The sequence below is a fragment of the Myotis lucifugus genome, unplaced genomic scaffold (genome assembly GCF_000147115.1).
Source record: "Myotis lucifugus unplaced genomic scaffold, Myoluc2.0 scaffold_30, whole genome shotgun sequence".
NCBI lineage: Eukaryota > Metazoa > Chordata > Mammalia > Chiroptera > Vespertilionidae > Myotis > Myotis lucifugus.
Window position 1 is genome coordinate 7,219,976 of NW_005871078.1, and position 26,496 is coordinate 7,246,471.

A 26,496-nucleotide genomic window follows, 5' to 3' on the forward strand; every position below is an offset into this window, starting at 1 on the left:
GCATGAATTTTGTGCACCGGGCCTCTAGTTATAAATAAACGGATAGGAAAGGTGGTAAGTTAAAAAACTGAGTGGTGTGCCATGGTAGATCCAGGCTCCTGGGAGAAGGTAAACTGGACAGATTCTGCATCATATGTCTGGCTTTAGCCTTACTGAGAATTTAGGAGTGTTTTCTGGGATTGTCAGCCGGCAAGGCCAAGTCAAAGCTCTGGGAATACGGCAGGGCTGTAAGTAATATGGTCTAGGCACCAGACATCCGGTGGGAATATGGTCAAAGGAATGGGCTTGCTCTTGATTTTTGTGTGCTTCTAAAGTCACCCTGACCAAACTCAGGAGTCAGTCAAGTTAGAACATGTCTGCGGGTGAAATGACCCAGGCAGCAGGCACTTACTTCACGAGCACAGGCTCACTTGGGCATTGCTAAATTTCAGATGCTTCAGCAGCAGAGCTGATGACAGCTCCGTGCGGTGAGGCACCCTCTTGCCATCTGGACTGCGTCCTCTCCAGGGCTCATGCACAGCTATTTAATGCGATCTTCTTTTCCTGTGCTGGATCTCCTGTTTTCTGAAGCACATGTTTTTCTGTTTTTGGTTTGTCAAAAATACCATAAACTAAATTAAAGCACAAATAAGCTGGGAAGAAACACTTGAAATGTATTGGTCCCCCCAAAAAGGTTGAGATTGTAAATTCATAAATAGCTCATAGAACTTACTAAGACTAAAACAAATATTCCATTTACAAAAGGATAAAGGGAATAAGGAACTTGTAGAAAAACAGACAGGCAACACACAGGAATAATTCAACATAGAGGAAGTGTAATTTAAAACAGGAATAAGGTTTTTAAGTTTTTTCAGGCATGATAATCCCTACTTTGGGTGGACAGACACACTCATTTACTACTGTTGCTATGGCAAATTGCTGCTCCCATTCTGGAGAGCATTATGACCATATATTTGAAAGAAACACACAACAAAACAAACAAATAAAAATGTTCAGATTCTTCATCAGTTTAATTTTTTTTTGACTTGAAGTATTTTAGTAATCTTCATTTTGGAGAATTTCTTTCACTTTAAAAGTTCTATTTACAGGAGTGTATTTGGTAACAAGTGCTAATAGTTATTCATTTATATTGCCCTATTTTATAAAATATTTCTTTGTAATTTCAGTCCTACAAGATTATCAATTTTGCCCCCAGTTTACTTCGGATTATAGTCTCTGACCATGTGGAATTCCCAGTGCGCCAGGCAGGTGAGTTGTTTTTTTTATCTTTATAAACTTATTTATGGTGAAAGTAAAAGTAGAGTTTTATTTTAATTTTAAACATATTTGATTTCTTGAAGAAAAAAACACCACCAGGAAATGCACAAGAAGTATTTCTAATGGCTTAAAAAATCACTTTCCTTTAACCTGGAACTTTAGGGGTAGATACTGAGTTCTTAAATCTCTCTTAGTTTTTTCTTTTTTCCTTTCTCTTCTATCTGTCAATCCCTTGCCTCTGTAACTTTGCTGTTTTCCCCCTTATCTTTCCTTATTTTAAGAGCTTCATCTCCCTAATTTTTTGTGATTCCTGGAGGCCTAGCCTTTGGGCCCACAGATTAATATCATGAATTTATATATGTGAATTTATATATGTGAATTTATGTACTCCATCCGTGTATCAGATCACGGAGGTGTAAAGTATTGCACAGATGTTCCTAACCACGTGGTGAGGGAGCAGGACTTTTGTTTTAAACATGAAACTTACCTTTAAGTCTATGGGATCTGTGGTAGATTGGGGATGGGAGGTGGAAGAGGGCATAGGGGGAATAAATGGTGATGGAAAGAAATGAAATAAAATAAAAATTAAAAAAGATAAGCTGGCCATTAGAGCCCAAAAGGTAAAAAGAGGGAGAAAGCCTTGGAAAATCATGAGTTCTGAAAAGATAGTAACTTCAAGATAAAGGAGATAAAATAATAATACTAATTAAAAAATAGTTAAAAGGGCTTTTAAAAATTATTGAAGTGACATATACTCATTGTAAATAATTTGGGCATTATAGAAGAATACCAAGAAGAAAGTGAAAAAAGCTACTCAACATTCATTACTTATAAATGAGCATCATTAACACATGTGCATGTGTTAGCGTATAGCAATTGATGATGTTTTATAGAAATGGGGTCATACTCTATGTGCTGATAAAAGTATTTAATTTTACTTGGAATAATAATGAAAAAGCAAAGAATCATTCAGTTTTGGGAAAATATAACACTATGTATGATTTCCTGAAAGATCCCTTTGTAGATTAGAAAAAAATCTATAGAAAACATTTGTATTGCAATTTTTACTTTAATAAGGTTTGTAAGACTTCTATGTAAGTTTTTTGAAAGCATTACTCTCAGTTTTATTTAATTTTTGTTTTATAAAATAGGCTTTCCTGAAACTACATTTTGCTATTTTAAATAACCTAAGTAGGGCCATTCTGAAATTCCTATGAAAGCTTTGTGGAAGTAGTATTTTTAAAGATTTTAAAGCAGTTTATTAAACTAATGTCTTCTTTATATGGCATATAAACATTACAGAAACACAGAATTTATACATTAGATTCCTCTTAATCTCACCCCCAAAGATAGCTGCCATCAGTTTAGGGGCATGTTCTCCAAATCTATTCTCCCCCCCCCCCCCATAGATATACTGGCATTATTATTATTATTATTATTATTATTATTATTTTGTTAATCCTCATCCAAGGATATTTTTCCATTGATTTTTAGAGAGAGTAGAAGGGAGGAGGAGAGATAGAGAGAGAGAAACATCGATGTGAGAAAGACACATCGATTGGTTGCCTCAGGTACAGCCCCAGGGCTGGTGATCCAACCTGTAACTGAGGTATGTACGTGCCCTTGACAGAAATTGAAACCTGGGACCCTTCAGTCCCAAGGCCAATGCTCTATCCACTGAGCCAAACTGGCTAGGGCTATGCTGGCTTTAAAAAGTAACAAAGATCTGTTTATATTACATATGCTATTTTATAATTTCCTTTTTAAAATTTAACCATTGATGCTTGGAGAATTGTTCCATGTCAGTGCATATGCATTACTTTGTACAGAACTGCCATACTTTATTTAAACAATTTGATGTTAATAGACATTTCCTTTATTGATCCTTATTATTGTTGTTATAGAGGCAATGTTCAAATGAGCATCCTTGGACATATATCTCTGGATATTTGTGGGAATATTTTCTTTTTTTTTTTTTTTAAATATATTTTATTGATTTTTTACAGAGAGGAAGGGAGAGAGATAGAGAGTTAGAAATGTCGATGAGAGAGAAACATCGATCAGCTGCCTCCTGCACATCTCCTACTGGGGATGTGCCCGCAACCCAGGTACATGCCCTTGACCGGAATCGAACCCGGGACCCTTCAGTCCGCAGGCCGACGCTTTATCCACTGAGCCAAACCGGCTTCGGCTGTGGGAATATTTTCATAGAATAAATGACAAGAAATGGAACTGCTAGGTCAATGGATCTTAATGATGTTAACATTTAGAATTTTGAATCTTATCACCAAGTTGCTTCTGCTACATTTTCTATCAATAGTGCATTAGAATGCGAGGTTCCCCATATGATCACAAAACCATTTTAATCCCTATAGAACTGGACTTGAAAATAAGAAGCAACCTTCAGACAACAAAGATACACACATGGTAAAATCATGGACTTACTTATAATTCAGTCATTAAATGCTGTTAATTTTATAACTAGAAAATATTTTTTATTATGGGCACCATACAAGATGGCCTATATAAAAGACACATTGTAAGATTTATAATTGCAAGATTTTCCATTTTTTATTGGCTGTCATGTTTAACTTTGAAGGGTTTAAGCCTTTCACGCTCTGACAAGCTGAATAAAGTTATCTTTTTGGTACTGCTATACTGGCATTTTTTTCTCTAATTTAGCTGCCATTTACTTGAAGAACATGGTGACACAGTACTGGCCGGACCGAGAACCTCCCCCGGGAGAAGCAATATTTCCATTCAACATTCACGAAAATGATCGCCAGCAAATACGTGATAACATTGTGGAAGGAATAATTCGGTCTCCAGATTTAGTGAGGTACATTAGACTATATCTACATGGTTAATAGTAGGAAGCACAAAATATATGCATTGAGCGGGGAGGTTGGATTTAATCATCATCCTCAAGTTTGGTTTTTAAAAAGGTAAATTAATGAAGATGGGCACTCAGAGAATACTGTTTTGCTGATTTGTCTTTGCTTTTGTAATCCTTTGCAATATTTTGGGAAAGATTCAGTTGCTTTAAGTTGCCACAAAAAAGAGTTAAGGCAAAAATCGTCCTTAATTAAAATTGTTGTATATATCCCTGCTGTGGAAATAACTATGTTCTTAGTTATGATCTCTTGACTTTTTTCTGTCTGCTTTTCTTTTTCCTGACACAGAGAAATTGACCTCTGGGAGTTTTAACCTACCACTTTTCTTAACACTTGGCCTCTCTTTCCATTCATTTTTATGAACTGAGTATCTTTTCCTTTGGAGGAGACAGGATAGAGTACGTATCAATAGAAGAATCACCTGTGGTTTTTTCACATTCGGCTTAGGTGCTGTAGACAACGCTGTCCGGGAGAGCGTTCTGCAGTGATGCGAATCTCCTATATTTGCACTTAGCCGTGTGGCATACATGGTATCGAGTGCTTGAAGTGTGGCCCGTGTAGCTGAGGAGCTGAATTTTTAATTTAACTTTGATAAGTTCAGAGTGTGCACATGTAACTAATGGCTGCCCCTGTCTATTGGACAGCACTGCTGTAGAGTCATAAGGATTTTGCAGTCTTAAAATAGGAGAAACAAACTCTTTTCAACCTGAGCTAGTAATTAGATTTCTTTTGAAAATGGGGGAGGGAAATAGATGAAACTGAGGTAGGGGAATGAAATTGTCAGGAGATCAGGTGTAACTTTTCTCCTTGTGTCTAATGTACATTATGACATAAGCAGGAGAAAGGGAAGAAAGTGTGAGGAAGAAAGAGTGAGGAAGGAGAAGAAACATTACACTGCTCTTGGTACAGTTACTTTGCTGAGAGGAGAAAGTAGGTGTACTGGTGAAAGAAAACCACCATTGTTCTCATTGGTTGTCCAAGTGCCAAGCTGGGCAGTGGCTCCCCTATGGTGTAATCATGGATCTATTTCTTGTCAAAATCTTTACATTTTCAGATATCTCTGAGTCTTGCAGTGCTTCTACCTAGTAATGTAGGAAAGGATGGCCGCTCATAGCCATCCTTTGCTTGGTTGCAGTGAGAAGAGGGTTGGGAGGGTCAACCTGAAGATGAAATCTTTAAAAAGGGAAAGTTTCAGTTTTCTTGCATACAGATTTGACATATTGGTTGTTTCGGAACAGCTGCTGGTGGCACAAGGGGAGACCTTTATAACGAGACAGTTCTTTGTGGCTTTGCTTCTGTTATGTCCTGAAGCCTTAACTGTAATCACTTTGAAGAAATATGTTTAAAGTTTATTTCAGAGTTTTGCAAAGAAAAATTTTCAAACAGATTTGGTTAACAAAGGAAAAGGCATTATTTTGTTTGTTTCATTTCAGTGAATCTAAGTTATTGGCTGTTTAACTCAACACACATGTTTATTTTTTTCACTGTGGAATCCTAAGTTAGCCAGGCTCACTTTCTGATCTTTTGCAAATGACCATGTAAGGACATATTGATAGTTTATAGAAGAGAGATTTTTTTTTCTCCCCTGTATTTAGGATAAGACTGTTTGAAAGGCTTTATTTGTTTTTCTTAGGAAATGACCTGTTCTCTTTATTTTCAGTAAGTTGAGCTACTGAGGTTTGTCTTTCTAATACTGTTCTTTGTCCTCCCTCCTAGATATATAACTATATCATGTAGGTAAATAGGACTTAAAGTGATTTTATGTAAAATATTAGGGGTCTTTGAAACCTGATATTTATTAACCACTTAGATTTTGGACTTTCTCCCCCCCCCCCCCCCCCCACCTTATAGAGTCCAGTTAACAATGTGTCTTCGTGCCATCATTAAATGTGATTTCCCTGGTCACTGGCCAGCAGTAGTCGACAAGATAGACTATTACTTGCAGTCACAGAGCAGCGGAAGCTGGCTTGGCAGTTTATTATGTCTGTATCAACTGGTGAAGACATATGAGTAAGTTGATTTCCATTGGCTAAAAATACCAGCCTTGTGGTACTTAAAAAGAATTAAATTGCATAGACGGGTTGTGCTGGGTGTTCTGGGGGGATCAGGTTAGTTTGGCAAATGGTGGATAAGCACAAACATGTTTATTTACTACAGTTATTTAAAGAACCTTTAATCTGTGAATGTACATGCTAATCTTTGAGGCAGTGATACGATATGATATTGCAGTGCTTTTCAAAAATTATTTGCTAGTTTCAGAGGACCACTTACTAAGAGCTTTCCTGGGGAATTCTGATACAGAGGTATCTTAACATTTGTCTTCAAGTGAGCACATTATTAAGTACAGCAAACATTTAACTTTTTGGAGGCAAAATAGAAAATATTAAAGTTTCTTTGCTAGTGACTTTTTTGCATAAAAGCTGCTTGGGAGGTGGGAGACAAGTACGACGTTTAATAGCGTTGCTTTCTGGTTTCGGAGAGGATTGCTACTTACTCACGCAAAGTCCTGTAGACCTTTTTACAAGCTGGTTAGTTCATGCTCTGTAGAATTTTTAGAAGATATTTTAGATTTGTGGCAATTGAAGTGACCTAATGGCATGTACATTTGTAAACTACTTTAATGTCTTAATTTAGGATATTGTGAGAAGGAATGTATTTCCCCACATTATTTGTTACATAAGAATATCTATTTAAACAGACATATCAAATTGTATTTTATAGGAAGGATTGTGGTATGATGAAAGTTAAATTAAATAGTAGAAAAATTTATTTAGGAAAGTCACAAAATAGACTTGAAACTAGTCTATTTATTTATAGTAAGATTTTCGGTATTCTGCCTAAAAGAGGGATGTGTTCTTTTGAAGTTCTTCCAAGTTTATTCTAACAATTCAAACAGAAAATGTAAGCCAATGGTTGGAATGTTTTTGTTTGGCTAGCTCTATATAGTTTTTAAAATATGTATATATTTTTTTCATTATTTATAGTTCTTTTGCAAGGGGGTCAATTATTTTTCTCTCTTTTTGTTTTTGCTCATATAGATATAAGAAAGCAGAGGAAAGAGAGCCTCTTATAGCAGCAATGCAAATATTTCTGCCTCGTATTCAACATCAAATCATGCAGCTCCTTCCCGATTCCTCACATTATTCTGTGTTACTACAGAAACAGATTTTGAAAATCTTTTATGCACTTGTTCAGGTAAGTGTCTATTGCAGAAGACAAATTTGGGGCCTTGCTTTTCTGCTTCACACATGGAAGATGCTCAATAAGTGTCAGTTATTGTTAACATTTCTTATATATTCTCACACGTATTTCTTTAAAAAAAATCCTTATGGGAGAACAGGCTCACAGAAATTAACCTGATTGTGCAAAGTTATCTGAGTGTCAGAGCTGAGAGTCAATGTCCGTATGGCTTGTACTCCAGTGTCTGAAGTGCTAGGAGAACCAGGGGAATTAACTGCCCTAGAACCTGATTACTTGACTCATCTGTCCATAGCATCTGCCTGTGAATTAGTTATGATTATAGGAGAAGAGGAAGGAAAAGAACATACTCCCTTTTAGTGGGAAATCATACTGATGGTAGTTTGTTTGCATTTGACCTAATTTAAAGACAACAAAGTAGTTTTGCACTTTCAGAATATTTCACTTCAATAAAGATTTATATTTTTAGCCTTTTAACCTTTTAATAGAGATAGTTTGAGGCAGATTTTGTTTTCAGCTCAGCCTTTTTTGGGAGAGAGGGAAGGAAGAAGGAGGCAAATCTGAGGAGAGATAAGAAACTGGGATACTAGGAAAATATATTCTCCACCCTCTTTTTTCAAGTAATAGGGAAGGAAGATGTATGGTGCCTTTGCCTTTTTATTAAAGCACTGTTCATAAATTTTCCTCAGGAGAATCACTTTACTCTGAGGCAAGCGTTCAGTGAGATGTTTTGCCATTAGATATAGTAACATCCCATTTATTCCCTTTTCCACTGGGAGAAGTATAGCCAGAAATCAGGAAGTCAACCAGAGGCTGATGAAATAATTGTCCCCAAGCTTCTATGTCTACTTGAGCTAAGAGGGCAAAATCTAAAATGTGTTTTTTTTCAACATATACATGCTAAAAACCTAAAAAACTAGTGAAAAATCTCAACATTTTAAACGATTTTGGTTATCTATTATATGCTACTAAAGTAGTATGCTCCTGCTGGGTATCCTCCAAGCAGATTTAGAAGGCTTTCAGGGGTATAATTACAGTGATAGTGTAAGTAAGAAGTGATTGACAATTTGGGAAGAGGCAGAAATATATATGTTTTGAAAAGTATGATACAATTAAATTGACTTTGTCTAGCATTTATTAAATACTAGAGGCCTGGTGCACAAAATTCATGCAGGGTGTATGTGTGTCCCTCAGCCTGGCTTGCACCCTCTCCAATCTGGGACCCTCAAGGGGTGTCTGACATCCCTCTCGCAGTCCCAGATTGCTGGCTCCTAACTGCTCGCCTGCCTGCCTGCCTGATCATCCCTAACCACCTCTCCACCTCTGCATGCTGGTCTGATGCCCCTAACTGTTCCCCTGCCAGCCTGATTGCCCCCTAACTGCTCCCCTGCTGCCCTGATCGCTCCCTAACTGCTCCCCTGCTGGCCTGATCACCCCTAACCGCCTCTGCCTTGGCCCCTACCACTGTGGCTTTATCTGGAAGGATGTCTGGAAGACGTCCGGTCTAATTAGCATATTACCCTTTTATTAGTATAGATTGTGTACAGAGCATTTGGGTACTTCATACATACTTTAATATATATATATTTTATTGATTTTTTACAGAGAGGAAGGGAGAGGGATAGAGAGTTAGAAACATCCATCAGCTGCCTCCTGCACACCCCCTACTGGGGATGTGCCCGCAACCAAGGTACATGCCCTTGACCAGAATCGAACCTGGGACCCTTGAGTCCATAGGCCAACGCTCTATCCACTGAGCCAAACTGGTTAGGGCTTCATACATATTTTAGAACTTAGTTTGTCCAAAAGTGAACTCATGCCCTGGCCGGGTGGCTCAGTTGGTTGGTATGTCATTCATATACCAAAAAGGTTTCAGGTTCAATTCCTGGTCAGGGCACATACCTAGGTTGTGGGTTTGATCCCTGGTCAGGGCATGTATAGGAGGCAACCGATCAATGTCTGATCAATGTCTGTCTCTCTTCATTCCTCTCTCTCTCTCAAATCAGTAAACATATCCTCAGGTGAGGATAAAAAAAATGAACTCATTGTCATTCTCCCCCAACCCTCAGCCTGCTTCTCCTCTGTCCCGATCTCAAGCCCAAACTACCCATTGCACTAAGAGCATAGAGTGTGAACTTCTTAACATGGCCCACAAAACCCTTCATCTCTCCACCTTACCTTTTACCATTCTCACCTTTGTGCTTTACATTAGCCATGCTGCAATTCTTTTGGCTTCATGAACAGGTCATGCCCTCTCTTCCAAGCCTTTAAAATACTGTATTTCTGCCTGGAGCACTCTTCTCCCCATTACACCCTGGCCGATCTGTGCTCTTTCTCCAGGTTTCAGCTTGCACATCCTTCCAGAAAGTTATCCCTGCTACTACCAGGCTGGATTAGGTGGTCCTCTTGTATGCCGTCATCAGTACTGCACAGCTCTTACCTGTCCACCGTATAACACCATAGTGTAATTCCTTGTTTATATATGTCCCCCCGCACCCCAACTAGAGTGTGAGTCTCCTTCTTATCATTATGTCCTTAGCATGTAGCAGGTTTTGGAAGGCATGGATGCAGAGACAGTATTGCCTCATCTCACTTTACTCACAGTGTAGCAAGGGGGACCTACAGTAATATAGTGGCTATGGTATGTCACAGTGTAGATGAAAGTAGTTGAAAAAAATGTTTCATGAGGTAAAGATTTTCATTAAAGTGGTTAAAATGAGTTCTCATTACAAAATAGGTAATTATGTGAGGTGATAGAGGGGTTAACTGTAGTAAAAATAATCTTACTGTAGTAAAAATAATCTTATTGTGCTGATCATTTCTCATATACAGGCAGTCCTCGGGTTACGTTGGACTCGACGTACGTCATTTCATGATTACGTCGCCATCTCCCATTTACAGTATTTATTAAAAAAAAAAGTTCCGTCATTTTGACATATGTACATTTGTGCTTTATGTTTTTTATTATTTATTTACTACAAGTAAAGGTCAGGAATTGTTATCTCTCTTTTAAATTTATTTTTACTGTTTCATTTCATTACTGCTGTGTATGTGCTCCATGTGAATGACGTAGGTGCTTATGTAGGTGGGTTCTGACTTACGGTGAAAATCGCATTACGTCGCACCATAGGAACGGATCTCCTACGTAACCTGAGGACCTACTGTATATATGTATCAAATATCACATTGTGTACCTTAAATATACACACACAGTGTTATATGTCAATTATCTCCATATATAAAAGGCTAGTGTCCATCCGTCCAACCGGTAGCTATGATGCGCACTGACCACCAGGGACAGATGCTTAATGCAGGAGCTGCCATGACATGCGCTGGCCATTTAAAAATAAATGGCACCACGGACCTGGCGCTGACAAACCAACACTCGGCTTCCCCCAAGTGGGACACAGGCCCTGCCACCACTCCGGAGCGACACCCCACCAAATTGCAGCCAATGCTGCCAAGACCCCATGGTGCAAAATGCGTCCCACAGCCCAGGCGAGCCTGGAAATGGTGACTGTGGGTGCTGGGTAACGACGTCACATGACAACGCCCGGCTTTCTCTCCCTAGTGACTAGCCTCCTTGGAGTTTCTTCAGGCCAGGAACATGACTTGCTTTATAGCCAGGTGCAAGCATTTTACACTTTAACCAAATGTTTGTGAAGCATTTTCCCATGCCTCATCTCATTTGATCCTCACAGAAGTCCTGGAGTAGGTAGATAGGAGACTTGGTGGAATCCTATTTTCTTTTCATTAGCCAGAAAATGGAGATTTAGAAAGTTTAGAAACTTGACCCGACTGAAAAGAAGTAAGAAATGGTGGAACTTGAAAATGACTTCAGGTTTTCTCACTGCGCAGAATATAGTCAAACACTGCTACTGTTAAATATTTTGCCTTTTGTTCTCCCTGCATGATCTACAATAATAATCTGCTTCGTGTTGATATTTACTGCTGTGTTGCTGACAATTACCTGAAAGAGCAGTTGGGGTGCTTCACTGGGCTGGAAAAAGTTTAGCTAAATCAGAAAGCAGGTCTAATTAAGCAAGTTTTTCTATATATATGTAAGAGGCTAAGTAGACTCGTGCATGCGCGATACATATAAAGTTCTTGCTGGCGCCAATTGCATGTGTGTTTTGATCTGTCATTGTTGATCGTGAATTTGGTTAACACTTCTATTTAGAGAAAGGGCCAATAGTGATATTAACATATTTCTTCTAATTAATTTCCTTTCAATATACATGAATCTGTGCACTGGGTCACTAGTATCTCAATAAAGTTGGGGGAAAAGTGGTTGAAGTAAAAAGTTTGACAAAGGGGTAAATGGTAAAAATCACTTACCTGGAATCTCACGCTGAATAAATGAGACCTTATTGTATTAATTTTTTTTCATTTAAAATAGCTCAGAGGAAACAATTCATAGCATATATACTTCTAGATTTTAAATTTAAAATTAAATTTTAGGTTGAACCATATGAAATTACTATTTTCATGGTCAAACGTTAGCCATTTCATGTATTTCAACCTTCCAGTATAGCTGAGATTGCTGGCTTGTGGAGGGAGGAATGACTGCTGACGGTGGTGTTCTTTTGTTTTCAGTATGCACTGCCTCTTCAGCTGGTGAATAACCAAACCATGACAACGTGGATGGAGATCTTTCGAGCTATTATTGACAGGACAGTCCCCCCTGTAAGAAAGAGCTTCTGTTCCTAAGAAAAACTGTGAAAATGTGGTTTTGGGATATTTGTGGTAGACTGATTTATGATCTTAGCCTATCTGGGGGAAAAATTACTACTGTAGTAAAAATAATTAATAAAACATACTCATGTTGGGACTGTCCAAGTAAGCAAAACTAATAAAATAACTACCTTTTTCCTACTAAAATGCTAAAAAACATTTTTGAGAACTGGTATTTATTCTTCTAGCTTTTTTTTTCTCTGTGTCTATATACAACCATCTTTTATTTATAAAAATGGTATATGTAGGCACTGATTTGAAATTTATTTTTCACTTAAAATCTTTTATAAATATTTTTTATGATACAAATGTTTTTAAACTCTATCATTTTTATTGAATGCTTCATTTTCTGGGCATTTAGATTTAGTTTTTTAGTATTTTAACTATAAGGATGTAGTTTAAATTTTTATGCACATACATCAGGGGTCCTCAAACTTTTTAAACAGGGGGCCAGTTCACTGTCCCTCAGACCATTGGAGGGCCGGACTATAGTTTAAAAAAAAACTATGAACAAATTCCTATGCACACTGTACATATCTTATTTTGAAGTAAAAAAACAAAACGGGAACAAATACAATATTTGTATTTGCATGTGGCCCGCGGGCCGTAGTTTGAGGACCCCTGACATACATGATTATTTTCTTTGGATTGACTCCTGGAAGGTTTAAGACTTTGACAGATCTTGCAAAGTACTCTCCAGAAACATTGCCCTGGCTTACACTTCAATAATCAGTGACTGAGAATATTTTACATAAAAGTCTAAGTTGCCAGTGTGATGGGTGAAAGATGGTGTCTCATTTTTATCTGCAGTAACAGTGATGCTATAGTTCACTTATCAAATTAACTGAGATAACTAATCCAATTCAATTAAAAAATATAAAATATTTTAACATTTAAGGTTGTCTTCAAATGCGCAGTACTTTTCTCTTATTCATATTTTGGGACAAATTAAGTTTAAGTTATATACATAAATGCACAGAACTTATTGAACAGCTCAGTGAATTATGGCAAACATGCACTTGTGTTACTGTCACCCAGCTCCAGATGACATGGTAAAACCTTTCTGTCATCCCAGAGTTTCCTCAAATGAATTGGTATTTTGTATTTGTTTTCTACTTATTTGGGCCTTTTGAAGATGGGAGATAAATGTGAACAGCAGCATTGGTTAGTTGAAATTTACTTTGCTTATTTAATTTCTACCTTGCAATTTTTTAAGAAGGAATTTGCATTTATATGGCAATCTAAATTCACAATTAATATTACTTGGTCTATAGCAAGATTTATTCTGCCTGTTATTGACATAAACCTTTTGTTATGCAGAAATGTCATCTGGGTGTTTTTGTCCTTTTAGGAGACTATGCAAATTGATGAGGATGATCGACCAGAACTAGTCTGGTGGAAGTGTAAGAAGTGGGCGCTGCATATTGTAGCTCGTCTTTTTGAACGGTAATTCTCTGTATTAGATTTATGATCTTAGGTCAGTATCTAAGTATTGGATATAATAAAGTTGGATAGGTCCCTTGATGGCCCAGAGTATATGGTTATTTGTCTTTAGTGCCATAGAGGGCAAAAAGTCACCCTCTGTTTTAATTGTGATCATTGACTTTGAGATCATAATGAGGTGCTCAGTCTTCTCTGAATCTTTCTATTTTTCTATAAAAAGAATGGAAAATGACATTGTTTAGCTTATTGGAAATATCCAGGAATTGTACAAGAAGGTGCTTAGTAATTCAGCTCCATAGGAAAGTTAGTCAAATTTAATTATAGAAGCATTTATTGGAAAACATAGATATAACTTTATTTGAAATATTTCACATTTAGGGGATCATCGTTAATTAAATAGGTGGAAGTTTCTGTCTGAAATTTTAAGTATGACCCAGAGTCAAAGGATAGCTTTTCATGATTTCCTTTGGGGCTTGTGAAAAGAAGAGAAAGTGTTAGTTTTCTGCCCCAATAGAATGCATCTTTCAACAAAGGACTGTATTTAAACTAGTGAACATGCTGGTTTAAACAATTCACAGTATTTAAACATTTTCTCTTTCTATTTTAAGATATGGAAGCCCAGGAAATGTCACAAAAGAATACTTTGAATTTTCTGAATTCTTTTTGAAAACCTATGCAGTGGGAATTCAGCAGGTAATAAACTTACGCTTTAAAAATAGAAGTATTTAAGGCATTTCTATCTATATAAAAGTAGGTTACAAACATATTATCATGTTACATATTGATAGGGGATGAAATGGTAGCTCTAGGAGTTTAATGCACTGCAATTAGTTTTAGAACCTAGTGGCCTAGGCAGCTGCTACAAGAAGTGCCCTTCTAGACAGCTAGAGGCTGGACTCAAACCTTTTAAGTTTGTTGATTCTGCTGCAGCAGTCATCAGTATTAGATTGGATTCTTCTATTAACGTTCTGACTTCCTATGAGTTTCCTACCCTCTATTTCTTTGAGCCTCACCTCTTTATTCCAAGATTTTATATCATGAGAGTTCATGGAATACGAATTGATCTATTTCAAGAGAAGCTGAGCTCAGAAGTTAAGAATTTCAGCTGAGAACTTACACATTTTTTATAAAAGTTTGGGAACCATTTCTATGCAGTGAAAGAACAGCATCCATTTTTAGCCTGCATTGCTGAACACTGCAGAGATGATGGCAGGACTCTGACACTTTTATGAACCTGGATTTTACACAACTTGAACTGAATTTATGTTCTGAATTTATAAGTTCTGTACTTGTTTTGAAAGAACCCTTTTTATTTATTCACCAGTTCATTTAATAGGCTTGCTATAGGGCAGAACTCTGGAGACCAGATATTAGAAGCCTTGGACTTTGTTTTATTACCTCTGACTGAGGGTCCTCGGGATAGTCATGGCTGCTTTGGGCATGGTTCCTTCCATATAAACAATCTCTCTCTTTTTAATCTTTTTTTTTTTAAATATATTTTTATTGATTTTTTACAGAGAGAAAGGGAGAGAGATAGAGAGTCAGAAACATTGATGAGAGAGAAACATCAAACAGCTGCCTCCTGCACACCTCCCACTGGGGATGTGCCTGCAACCAAGGTACATGCCCTTGACCGGAATCGAACCCAGGACCCTTCAGTCCACAGGCCGACGCTCTCTCCACTGAGCCAAACCGGTCTTGGCTCTCTTTTTAATCTTTAAAAAAATAATTTCTCAGTTTTGTGTTATGTTTATAAAGACTTTCCGTTGTCTGAGATTCTAAAAGAAAATGCTTCCATATTTTCTTCTAGGAATTTTATGCTTTAATTTTTGTTTGTTTGTTTAAATATTTCACCATCTAGAATTTATTTTGGTATGAAGTTTAGTTAGGGAATCAACTTCATTTTTGTTCAGAGGGTTAATATAGTTGTCCCAATACTATTTATTTGAGTCCACGGCCGTACCACCCTGAACATGCCAGATGTTTTCTATTTTTTTTTGATAATTTAATTGTTTCTCTCCTGGTTTGAAATGCACCTTTATCAAATGTTAAAATCTGCTTGTGCTGTCTTTTGCTGTATAGTTGTTTTCAATGTTCATTTAGTCAAGTCTGTTGTTGTTGTCTTTTTAACAGAAGTCTTAGTCTTAATGTATTTGAATAACTAGTATGTGGAATAGAGCAAAGACTTACTCTGAGTAGTTCCATAGGTTAGAAGTAGGACACATGGCTGGAAATTACAGTGAGGCACTGTTCCATATAACATGACCCTGTCTAATAATTAAAACTGCCCCAGAGCTTTCTCACAAAATACTGACTTCCCTTAACATCTGTTAGTTTTTATCTTTATGCATTCTGGGTTTTAGGTCCTGCCTTAAATGCCCCTCCCCTTAACCTTAAAATTGTACATATTCTCTTTCTATTTTCCTATAGGTACTACTAAAAATTTTAGACCAATATAGACAGAAAGAGTACATCGCCCCTCGGGTTCTTCAGCAAGCATTCAACTATCTCAACCAAGGGGTTGTTCACTCTGTAACGTGGAAGCAGATGAAGCCACACATACAGGTGAGTGTCAGGGAGCAGTTCTCTAAAGTTATTCTCTGGTTAAATTCGGTTTTCTAGACAAAGTGTTACTAATTCCATATTTTATGCTGATTATATTTTTCCATTAATAATTACAAATGAGTGCAGTCATATCTGATATGAAGGGCTTGGAAATTTAAGTATGAGAAGAGTGAAAACTTCCAAGTTTTATGACTTGGATTCAGTTGACCTTGCTTAATTGTTTACTTAAAGATAGAATTCCACATTGTTATTTAATCAAAGGACAAATGAGAATGAAAAATTACAGGCCATTAATAAATAAATTCCTATTTGCATGCAGACAATTTTGGGTAATTCAACAATGTCAGAAATGGAAATTTTTCCCCTTAAAACTGAATTCTAATCTCTAAGATGGTATCTAAAAAGAAAAAGAAATTCCTTTTCTTTGCCTTTGGTGTCCAGGTTAGAATTCATTTAGTGTTATCTTATTACAGGTCTTAACAACATAATATTTTTTGCATTGTTTTCTGTGGACATCTTAATTATATTTGCCTAATCTCCTTGATCAAACGGGTCATTTCTTTGCAATTAATAGATAACTAGTTTCATTTTATTTGCTGTGTTTCTGTAAAGTAAGGATTAATTGCGATAGTATATTTTCTACTTGATGGCTTTGACCTTAATTTTACATGACTGTAATGTAGGAATAAGAAACGGATCCTTAGGCTGAATTTTTTCTCTTAGAAATACTTAATTTATTTAAGAGATGGTTCTGTGGTTTTTGTTTTTTTTTAATTCTCATCTGAGGACATGCTTGTTAATTTTAGAGAAAGAGGAAGAGAGAGAGAGAGAGAGAGAGAGACAGAGACAGAGACAGAGAGAGACATTGATCTGAGAGAGAAACATTGATCTTGCCTTCCCCGTGTGTGCCCTGACTGGGGATTAAACTCCGCACCTTTGGTGTATGGAATGATGCTCCAACCAACTGATCCACACTGGCCAGGGCGAGATGGTTCTGTTTTTACATATGTAATTGCTGGAGCACAAAAGGGCTTAGTAGAGCATTAGCAGCAGTGGACATACAGATGTGGTTTTTTCTTTTCCCCCTGAAACCTGCATTTGTAGAGTAGGAAATTAGGTTTTTGTAAACGGAAGAAAAGAACATTTTAATATTGTTGATATGTTGACATTTAGAACCAAAATGGAAATGTAAAAATGCGCAAAAAAGAAATATAATAGTAAATATAACCTTTGCTTGATATTTATTTCTTCTTAAAGAGTCAAGGTATGCTTACTACTGATTTGTTAGTAAAACTTTATTATCCTTTCTGTTGCTTCAAAAAATAGCATTTACATTCATCTTTCTCTATATCTTTAATCAATTGTTGTTTAAAAACAAACTTATGTTTAACCCAACCCCTCACTCCCTCATCCCCTCACCCTCTACCCCCACTCTAAGCTCTTGCTTTCCTGCTCCCACCTTAGCTGCTGCAAGCTTAATAGGAAGATTAATAGTGCAGTTTGGAAAACTAACATAAAGGCAGTCAGTAAATCCATTATTAGTGTTACCCAAATTTGAATAGCTATACCCAGTTGCTGTTTTGTTTTTTTCCTTCTTAGAATATCTCTGAAGATGTGATTTTTTCTGTGATGTGTTATAAAGATGAGGATGAGGAGCTGTGGCAAGAAGATCCCTATGAGTACATAAGGATGAAATTCGGTAATTGAGATGGTTTTTTTCCTCGTTAGTTCCTGGATACATAAAGTAATAGACCTAAATTTGTATTTTAAGGAGATTTTTATTACTTTGTTAAATTCCCCAAGTTCTGCTTTGCACGATAACCTTTGAAACTCCTGAGAGTTTGATGTTCTGTTGAACCAATGAACTTGAGGCCTTTGGGTGTGGGAGATGAAAGCTGCTTTATGTATCCATGCTATGGGGCTGAAGCAGTCTTGGCGCCATCTGTAATCTTTTCTACTGTGATGCTGATCTGCAGGGACCATCCCTCTCTGAGCCTTTTGGAGTACCCATTTGTAGATTGGGCTGTGCTCAGTCTGGCAGATCCTTTGGATTTCTGCATATTTTAAGAGCACCCCAATTTAGTTTGCCTCCTTATCTTAGAGATAAAGTTTTCCACAAGGGAATGAGATTACCCACAGTGGTTGCACTATGTGGCCCAGTTCTCTGGGAAGGGGAGGAGGGTCCATTTAGCTTGGATTTTCCTGGAAGCTCTTGAACTGTGTAGATTGCCTGAGTTCATTTCCGTATCTCTGGTTTGAATTAATTGCTTCATGGAATACTCAAACCCTTCACATAGTGAAATGTTATTTGTGTACCTCAGTTTCTCCCACAACTTAGAGCTATCTGAGGTCAGGGGCTGTATCTTATTTATTTGCTTTATTTTGCATTCTCCATTCCTTCTACATCTCTACAGTCCTCTAATATGTTTGGCTCTAGTATGTCTTCAATACATGTTGAAATAAATAATTGATAAAACTGGCAATGCATTGCTTTCCCTTGTGGACCAGGTGTCTCTGGCTACTTGAGTTAAGCCTACTGGTATCGATGCTACTGGTATAGATGCTAGATTGTTTTTACAGTGCTCTGTGTTAGTACTATTTGATTCAGTAAATGAGGAAGTGCCTCTTATCCAGAGACAGTACAGGAAAAGCCAATGAATGAGAAATGATATTTACCATTTGCTTTATCCCTCCGTTCTACTCTTTCCTTTTAAAAATCATTACATGTGGACATGATTTCCTCCCTTCCTGGTGCTTTTGTTTTTCTAGGAATAGAGTGATTAGCCAGTCTTCTCTTTGTCATTATATTCTTTCAATGTTTATCTTTTCTGTGATACCTTTATTTTTTGTAATGTGCAGAGTGTTTAGCTTTCAGAAAGCTACCATTATTTCACTTATTCTTCATATAAAATAAGATATGAAGTTTTTAGAAATAAAATAATTAAGAGCTATGAGTGTTGATTGACAGAATTTACATTTTATTGACTAGAAGAAGATGTGGATAACTCAAGACTAGCTGAAATGCTTTTTCTTTAACCATTTCCTTCTGGGAACTAGAATGCAGTGGCTATTATTTGATACTAGAGGCCCGGTGCATGAAATTCGTGCACTTGGGGCGGGGATGGGGGGGGGTTCCCCCAGCCTGGCCTGTGCCCTCTCATAGTGTGGGAGCCCCACTATTGATCACCCCAAAGAGGTAGGCCCCGCCCACCCACCCAGGGCTCCTAGATGGATTGCCCCAAAGAGGTAGGCTGAAGCCGCGGGCCCCGCCTCCATGCCGCACATGCAGCGTCAAGCCCCCACCCACCCACGTGCGCCCGCAGCCCCGACTGCCCACTCATGCCCGCTGTGCACGCAGCCTCCTGGTGATTGCTTGTTGGGGCATGAGGGCGTCATGGCGTGAGGGCGTGACAACCACATAAGCCAGTGGTTCTCAACCTTCTGGCCCTTTAAATACAGTTCCTCATGTTGTGACCCAACCATAAAATTATTTTCGTTGCTACTTCATAACTGTAATGTTGCTACTGTTATGAATCGTAATGTAAATATCTGATATGCAGGATGGTCTTAGGCGACCCCTGTGAAAGGGTCGTTCGACCGCCAAAGGGGTTGCGACCCACAGGTTGAGAACCGCTGACATAGGCTTTTATTAATAGGCTGTATATTTTACTTTGGGATAACTATAGGGAAGAACACCTATGGCATTCGTTTTCTTTTTATATTTTTGTCACTTGCAGTTGTTTATATGAACAAAACTTTCCTATCTAAAGGTATTACCTGCTTCTAATAATGAATCTTTTGGATTTGGTATAAAGTACAGGAGCTCAGGCTTTGATGTTAAGGCAACCTGGGTGTGGTGCTGGCGTGGTCACTCACTCGGGGGACTGTGGGCACAGCACTTAATGCCTCTGAGATGCAATGTTTTCATCTATAAAGCAGGCAGTGACAATAGTGCTGGATGGAGTAAGTGGGATAATACACATAGTTAGTTTTTTAACAGCTTAGTGTAGAATGCTACATGATGGGAAAAACCTTAGTATAGTGCCTGCCACAGAGTAAGTACTCAGTAAATGTGAGTTGTTAGTATTATCATGTTTGTGTTTTATATTTTGAGGCAAAGACGTAGATTTGGTTTTATTTTTATATTTAAATATGGATATATCAGTTACTTATCAAGTTTTCATATTCTTACATAAGACTGCCTATTCTGAAATTTTCATGTAGTTAAGTGATCTGTTTTACATACGTGTATATTCAAACAAATTCCCTTTGAATACCTGCTGTGTTTTGCATACGTGTATATTCAAACAGATACCCCTTGAATACTTGTTGACAGGGCCAAGAGCTATCCAGCAATCCCTCAGGACTTTTACACTTGCTGTTTCCTCTGCTTTATCTTTAGAGTTCCTTGTAGAGATTTCTCCTTCAATTTCTACTTAAGTGTTACCTTACTTGAGAATTGGAGAGGCTTTCCCTGACACCCTATTTAAAGTAGCACTTCACACTCTCTATGTTTCTCTTTACCCTGTTGTACATTTGTTCTTAGCCTGACCTATTATATGTGCATGTGTGTATATGTATAGAATGTTCCTTACTCTCACCTTATAAACTCCATGAACTGTTTTTGTTTGATCTTTGTGTCCCCAGAGCCTACAAACAATGCCTGGCACATAGTAAGCACTAAATAAATCTTTATTGTTTTTTGATAGAGATACAGCACTTTTCCTATCCTCTGTGAAGCAGCTATGCCTAAAATGTATTTAATATATTTCTTTACTACTAGGGGCCCAGTGCACAAATTCGTGCACGGTGTGGGCCGTGAGGCTGCAGTGGGCAAGAGGGTGGGTCTCAGCCGATCTCCAACGCCCTTGCCTGGCCCCTCCCACCACGGCCCCGGTCCCCTGTCTGCCGGCTGCCCCGCTCCCACCCCTGCCACTCCCACACGCTGACAGCGCCGGCCCCGCTTGCACCCTCTGATGGCGCGAAGTGGTTGAGGCTGGCGCCAGGCGCCAGCAGTGAGTGTGAGTGGCGGCTCTGGTAACCGCTCTGGGTGTGAGTGGGGCCATTGCTGGCAGTGGGTGTGAGAGGCGGTTGCCGGCCCTGATCGCCCCTCAGGAGCAGGGAGAGGTGGAGAAGCCCTGAGAGGCCATCTGGGCCGGCAGCCGCTGCTTGCACTTGCTGACGACGCTGAGCGATCGGGGCCGGTGCTGGTGTCAGCAGCAGGTGTGAGTGGCTGCTACGGTGCCAACAGTGGGTGTGAGCAGGGCTGGCGCTGGCAGCAGGTGCGAGTGCTGGGCGGGACCGCAGTGCATGGGAGCAAAGAATTTTCAGTAACCACCAGAGGCCCTGATGACAGTGACCGGTGCCCCGCCTTGGTCTGGTGCCACTGCTCACCTGCTCCACCATCCCGTCACAGCCAGTGCCCGCCATGTTCCACGCACGCCCCCAGGTGGTCAGCGCACATTATAGTGACCGGTTATTCGGTTGTTTGGTTGTTCTGCTGTTTGGTCTATTTGCATATTAGGGTTATATATATGTGATTGTTTAAAAAGGTAAGCCCTGTAGAGTTTGATATATACTCTTATGCATGAGAACACTTGATGATATACCCTTAGAGAAAACACTGACAATGTATCTTCTAGCTTTTTTTTATTCTGTAAAGCAATGTCATATGTGGACTGTTGTTTTTTTCTTGATTTTGGAATAGTGATTAATCAGATTTAAAATCCGTATTAAGTAATTGTATGTTTACTAAAATGGTTTAATCTTTTAAAATCTTAGACATTTTTGAAGATTATGCTTCTCCTACCACAGCAGCCCAGACTCTCTTATATACTGCTGCAAAGAAAAGAAAAGAGGTACATAGTTATTCTTTTTAAATCCTGTGTTGATTTGATACTCTAATATAACCCTAGTATTTGAAAAATTGTCTTACTAGTTATAATCTGTCACTTTAAGAATATTTTATTATCCTAGTAAGGGCAAAGGGTTATTTTGTTTTCTTCATTATAAATACTTTATGAAACACAGTAAAATGCTTTAATTTTGAAAATTTGTACATTGTATATAAATAATACTATAGTGATACAAGGAAAGCTAATGTAGACTGAAATGGATTCTTCTATTTCTTTAGGTCTTGCCAAAAATGATGGCATTCTGTTATCAAATCCTAACAGACCCGAACTTTGACCCGAGGAAGAAAGATGGAGCCCTGCATGTGATTGGTTCCCTAGCTGATATTTTATTGAAGGTTAAGTTACTTATAATTTAATTTACTTAAAACTGTGAAGCACTGGCAAATGTGAGAATATGAAAGTTACGGATAATTTAAAACTGGTGACTGCTTTTGCATAATTGAGTTGACTGTAAATATTCTTTTTGTCACCTGTATCTTGAGTTAAAAAGAACTTTTGACTTTGTTCTTACCAAAATCAATCAGTATCAAATTATATTTAAGGTACTGTTTTTGTCTCTTTTTAAAAAAAATATATTTTTATTGATTTCAAAAAGGAAGGGAGAGGGAGAGAGAGAGAGAATTAATGATGAGAGAGAATCATTTTTTGGCTGCCTTCTGCACATCCCCCACTGGAGACTGAGCCTGCAACCTGGGCATGTGCCCTGATCAGGAATTGAACTGTGACCTCCTAGTTAAAATGTTGACACTCAACCACTGAGCCACACCGGATGGGCATCTTTAAAAAAAAAATAATTTTTTTTAAAAAATTGACTTTATAGAGAAAGAAGAAGGGAGGGAGGGAGAGAGAGAGACATTGATTGGCTGCCTCCTGCACACCCCCTCACCTGGGATCAAGCCCAAAATCTGATCGAACCAGCAACCTCTTGGTGCATGGGATGATGCTCAACCAGCTGAACCACACAGGCCAGGGCTATTTTTGTCTTGTTTTAAAACATGCAATATATCAGTGAAATAGTTTTACAAAATTGGAAATAGAAGTATAGTAAGTATAAGTCATAATAAACATACTTTATTAGGATATATAAGTTGAAACTTAATTTCTATTTCCTAACAGAAGAGTTTATTCAAGGATCAAATGGAGTTGTTGCTGCAGAATCATGTATTTCCATTATTATTGTCGAATCTGGGATATCTTCGAGCTAGAGTAAGTTTTCCATATTTCCATTATATATCTTAAAATCTTAATTTTAAGATAATTATTGAACTAAATGTTTTTGGATAAATTGACACATATTGAGGCAAACTGACTAAAGAACAAACTAGTAGATAGAGGGATTTATGGATTTTAATTCCAACTGTTTTCATTTTTTATCCTACCCTCACTTCCTGCATATGCAAAACATGTAATGAGTGATGATGTTACTGCAATGGTACAAGGGAAATTCAGAAACTAATTAATTTTCGTGTCCAAAAAAAGCATGAAATTCTAGTTTAGCTAAAAACTTGATTATGATTTCCAGTATGTTAGGTAGATATACCTTCGTAGACTGAAAAATTAATAATCCATGTAAACTTATTTGTGTTCTAAGTGTGTATTACTTCTAGAATCAATATATTTTATGGAGAAAGAAATAAAAACAGAACTTTAATTTAAGAGCCTAGTATTTATAACTACATCAACACACAAATTTCTTGCTAAGCACAACATCTACACTAATAAAAGACAAACATGCAAATTGACCATACCTTCGCTACTCCTTAAGCCACGCCCACCAGCCAATCAGAGCAACTATATGCAAATTAACCCAACCAAGATGGCAGCCGGCAGCCATGGAACTGGAGTGAGCAAGAGGCTTTGTTGCTCCAGTGATGGAGGAAGCCAAGCTTCCCGTGGCCGGCAGTAGCCTCCACAAAAGACAACAAAGTTTCAATTATAGAAGCTAAATAAATCCCAGAATAAAAAAAGAAAAAAAAAAGAAAAAAGGAGAGGCTGGGAGCTTCTGTCGCCGGGGGGCTTGGCCAGCCTGAAAACGGGCCTCAGCCTCTCACCCAGACTGGCCAGGCACCCCAGTAGGGACCCCCCCACCCTAAAGGGGGTGTGGCCAGCCTGCAAACAGCCATCAGCCCCTCACCCAGGCTGGCCAGGCACCCCAGCGGGACCCCCACCCTGATCCGGGACACCCTTCAGGGCAAACCGGCCAGCCCCCACCTGTGCACCAGGCCTCTATCCTATATAATAAAAGGTAATATGCAAATTGACCCTAACAGCAGAACGACTGGGAATGACTGGTCACTATGACACACACTGACCACCAGGGGGCAGATGCTCAATGCAGGAGCTGTCCCTGGTGGTCAGTGCGCTCCCACAGGGGGAGCTCTGCTCAGCCACAAGCCAGGCTGATGGCTGCCAGCACAGCGGTGGTGGCGGGAGTCTCTCCCGCCTCCTCAGCAGCACTAAGGATGTCCGACTGCAGCTTAGGTCTGCTCCTTGCTGGTAAGTGGACATCCCCCGAGGGCTGCCAGGCTGCCAGGAGGAATGTCTGACTGCCAGTTTGGGCCCGATACCCCAGGGAGCAGGCCTAAGCCAGCAGGTGGACATCCCCTGAGGGGTCCCAGACTGCAAGAGGGCACAGGCTGGGCTGAGGGACCCCCCCCCCCCACCCCCCGAGTGCACAAATTTTTCTGCACCGGGCCTCTAATATATTAATAATACCTTATGCATTTCAAAGCATTTTATAAACAGAAGATAATCATCATTTGAGAAATATTTGGGCAAATGTAGATTAGAGATGTTGAGGCCACACAAATATTTTTACAGGTAGGCTTCTATCTTTGAGAGGATGTATAAATTGTAATTCTCTTGATAAAAATCTTTAGTAATTCAACTGTTGATTGTGTTTTATGCACGTAGAGAATTTAAGAAAGTAATATGATTTGTGTCAGAGTTTAAAATTTGGTAATCTACACAAGGGTTTAAATTCTTTGTACCTATGTGAGTGAAAAAAAGGGAGTTTGCTGTAGTGTAAGGGAAAATAATGTTTCATTTGTTTGCTGTAAAGGCCAGCAAATAAATGTCAAACATTGGTTTGTAGTAGCTTTTACATGTAAATAATAAATTAGTTATGAATCATAATATTTATTAAAAGCATAAACAGGACTTTTTTTTTCAGGGCAAGTTCTCTGAATTTATTCAGTACATGGTTCACACACTTGAAGGCAATTCAAGCATAGGGGCTCGGATTTATGTTTGAAAAAGGGTGGACATTTTTTCCCCAGAGGCACTTAAATTTGGCTCTGTTTTCTTTTTCCTGTGAAAAATGCTATTGCATATAGGTAATTTAGAAGTAATCAAACTGCCTTTTTTTAAAAACATAAAACAACAGAGAAATCCAGAAATTAGCAACTAAGGCTTATATGCTACCCTTTAAAAAACAAATAGTACGTGGTAGAATTAATGACATTTTAATTAGTAAGAAGTTATGCATGACATTATTATAGAATGCTGTAATCCTAATAGTTTCCTATTTACTTTCTCCTTGTAACATAGTCGTGTTGGGTACTTCATGCATTTAGTTCTTTGAAGTTTCATAATGAGCTCAATCTAAGAAATGCACTTGAACTAGCAAAGAAGAGCTTGATTGAAGATAAGGAGATGCCCGTCAAAGTTGAAGCTGCCCTTGCTCTTCAGTCATTAATTTCTAACCAGACACAAGGTAAAGCCAAAAACACCTTTTAGAATATTTGTTTGTTTGTTTGTTTATTTTTGGACGTGGCCTTCTCAAATAGTCTTATTCATTTTCTTTCCTACTAAGAATAATTCTTTAAGTCTTAAGGTTTAGGGTTTAGATTTCTGAACTTTTGCCCCTCACAGTTTTATAGAAGTTTACTTTTGACCTTTTTTGGGAGTTCCTTTTGACTATGGTTTCCAGAAAACTTTTAGATTAGGGAACAAGTTGATAATTGTTGGGTATTAGGTGGACTGGGAATTAAGAGAACTGGTGTCTAATTTTGATTGTGCTACCAGTCTATATATATATAAGCCTAATATGCAAATTGTCCCCTCAAGAGTTCTACTGGGAGACCAGGAGTTTGATCGCTCGCTATGACATGCGCTAACCACCAGGGGGCGGCACGGAATGAAGGAAGGCCCCGGCCAGCAGCTTGAAGGCCCCAATCGGCCCTGATCGCTGGCCAGGCCTAGGGACCCTACCCATGCATGAATTTTGTGCACCGGGCCTCTAGTTTGCATATAAAGCTGGGCAAGGCACATGATTTGTCATGACTTGGATATCTAATACATTTAAATTCAGGGGGTTGGAGTAGATAGCTTCAAGATCCTTTCAACTCTAGGATTCTGTGGTTCTGCTACTTCTGAAAGTAGCAAGTAATATTTCTAGTGAGTGATAACCCAGATATCTCATTTGTTTGTTTAGAAGAATATTCTGTCCAAAGTTCAAATAAACCTTTGAAAGTAAACATGCACCTAGT

General features: G+C 38.4%; 1 protein-coding gene across 1 annotated transcript in view; it reads left to right on the forward strand.

Moving 5' to 3' along the window:
* The window catches only part of IPO8 (importin 8), a 58,237-nt gene that overhangs the window by 4,180 nt on the left and 27,561 nt on the right, over positions 1-26,496 (forward strand). Inside the window, 13 exon segments of the mRNA XM_023752312.1 lie at positions 1,167-1,248; positions 3,940-4,096; positions 6,003-6,161; positions 7,190-7,346; positions 11,946-12,035; positions 13,435-13,529; positions 14,135-14,219; positions 15,957-16,091; positions 17,691-17,790; positions 21,873-21,949; positions 22,225-22,341; positions 23,123-23,212; positions 25,556-25,721. Coding sequence (XP_023608080.1) covers positions 3,960-4,096; positions 6,003-6,161; positions 7,190-7,346; positions 11,946-12,035; positions 13,435-13,529; positions 14,135-14,219; positions 15,957-16,091; positions 17,691-17,790; positions 21,873-21,949; positions 22,225-22,341; positions 23,123-23,212; positions 25,556-25,721 — 1,408 coding nt within the window. The 5' untranslated portion in view covers positions 1,167-1,248; positions 3,940-3,959.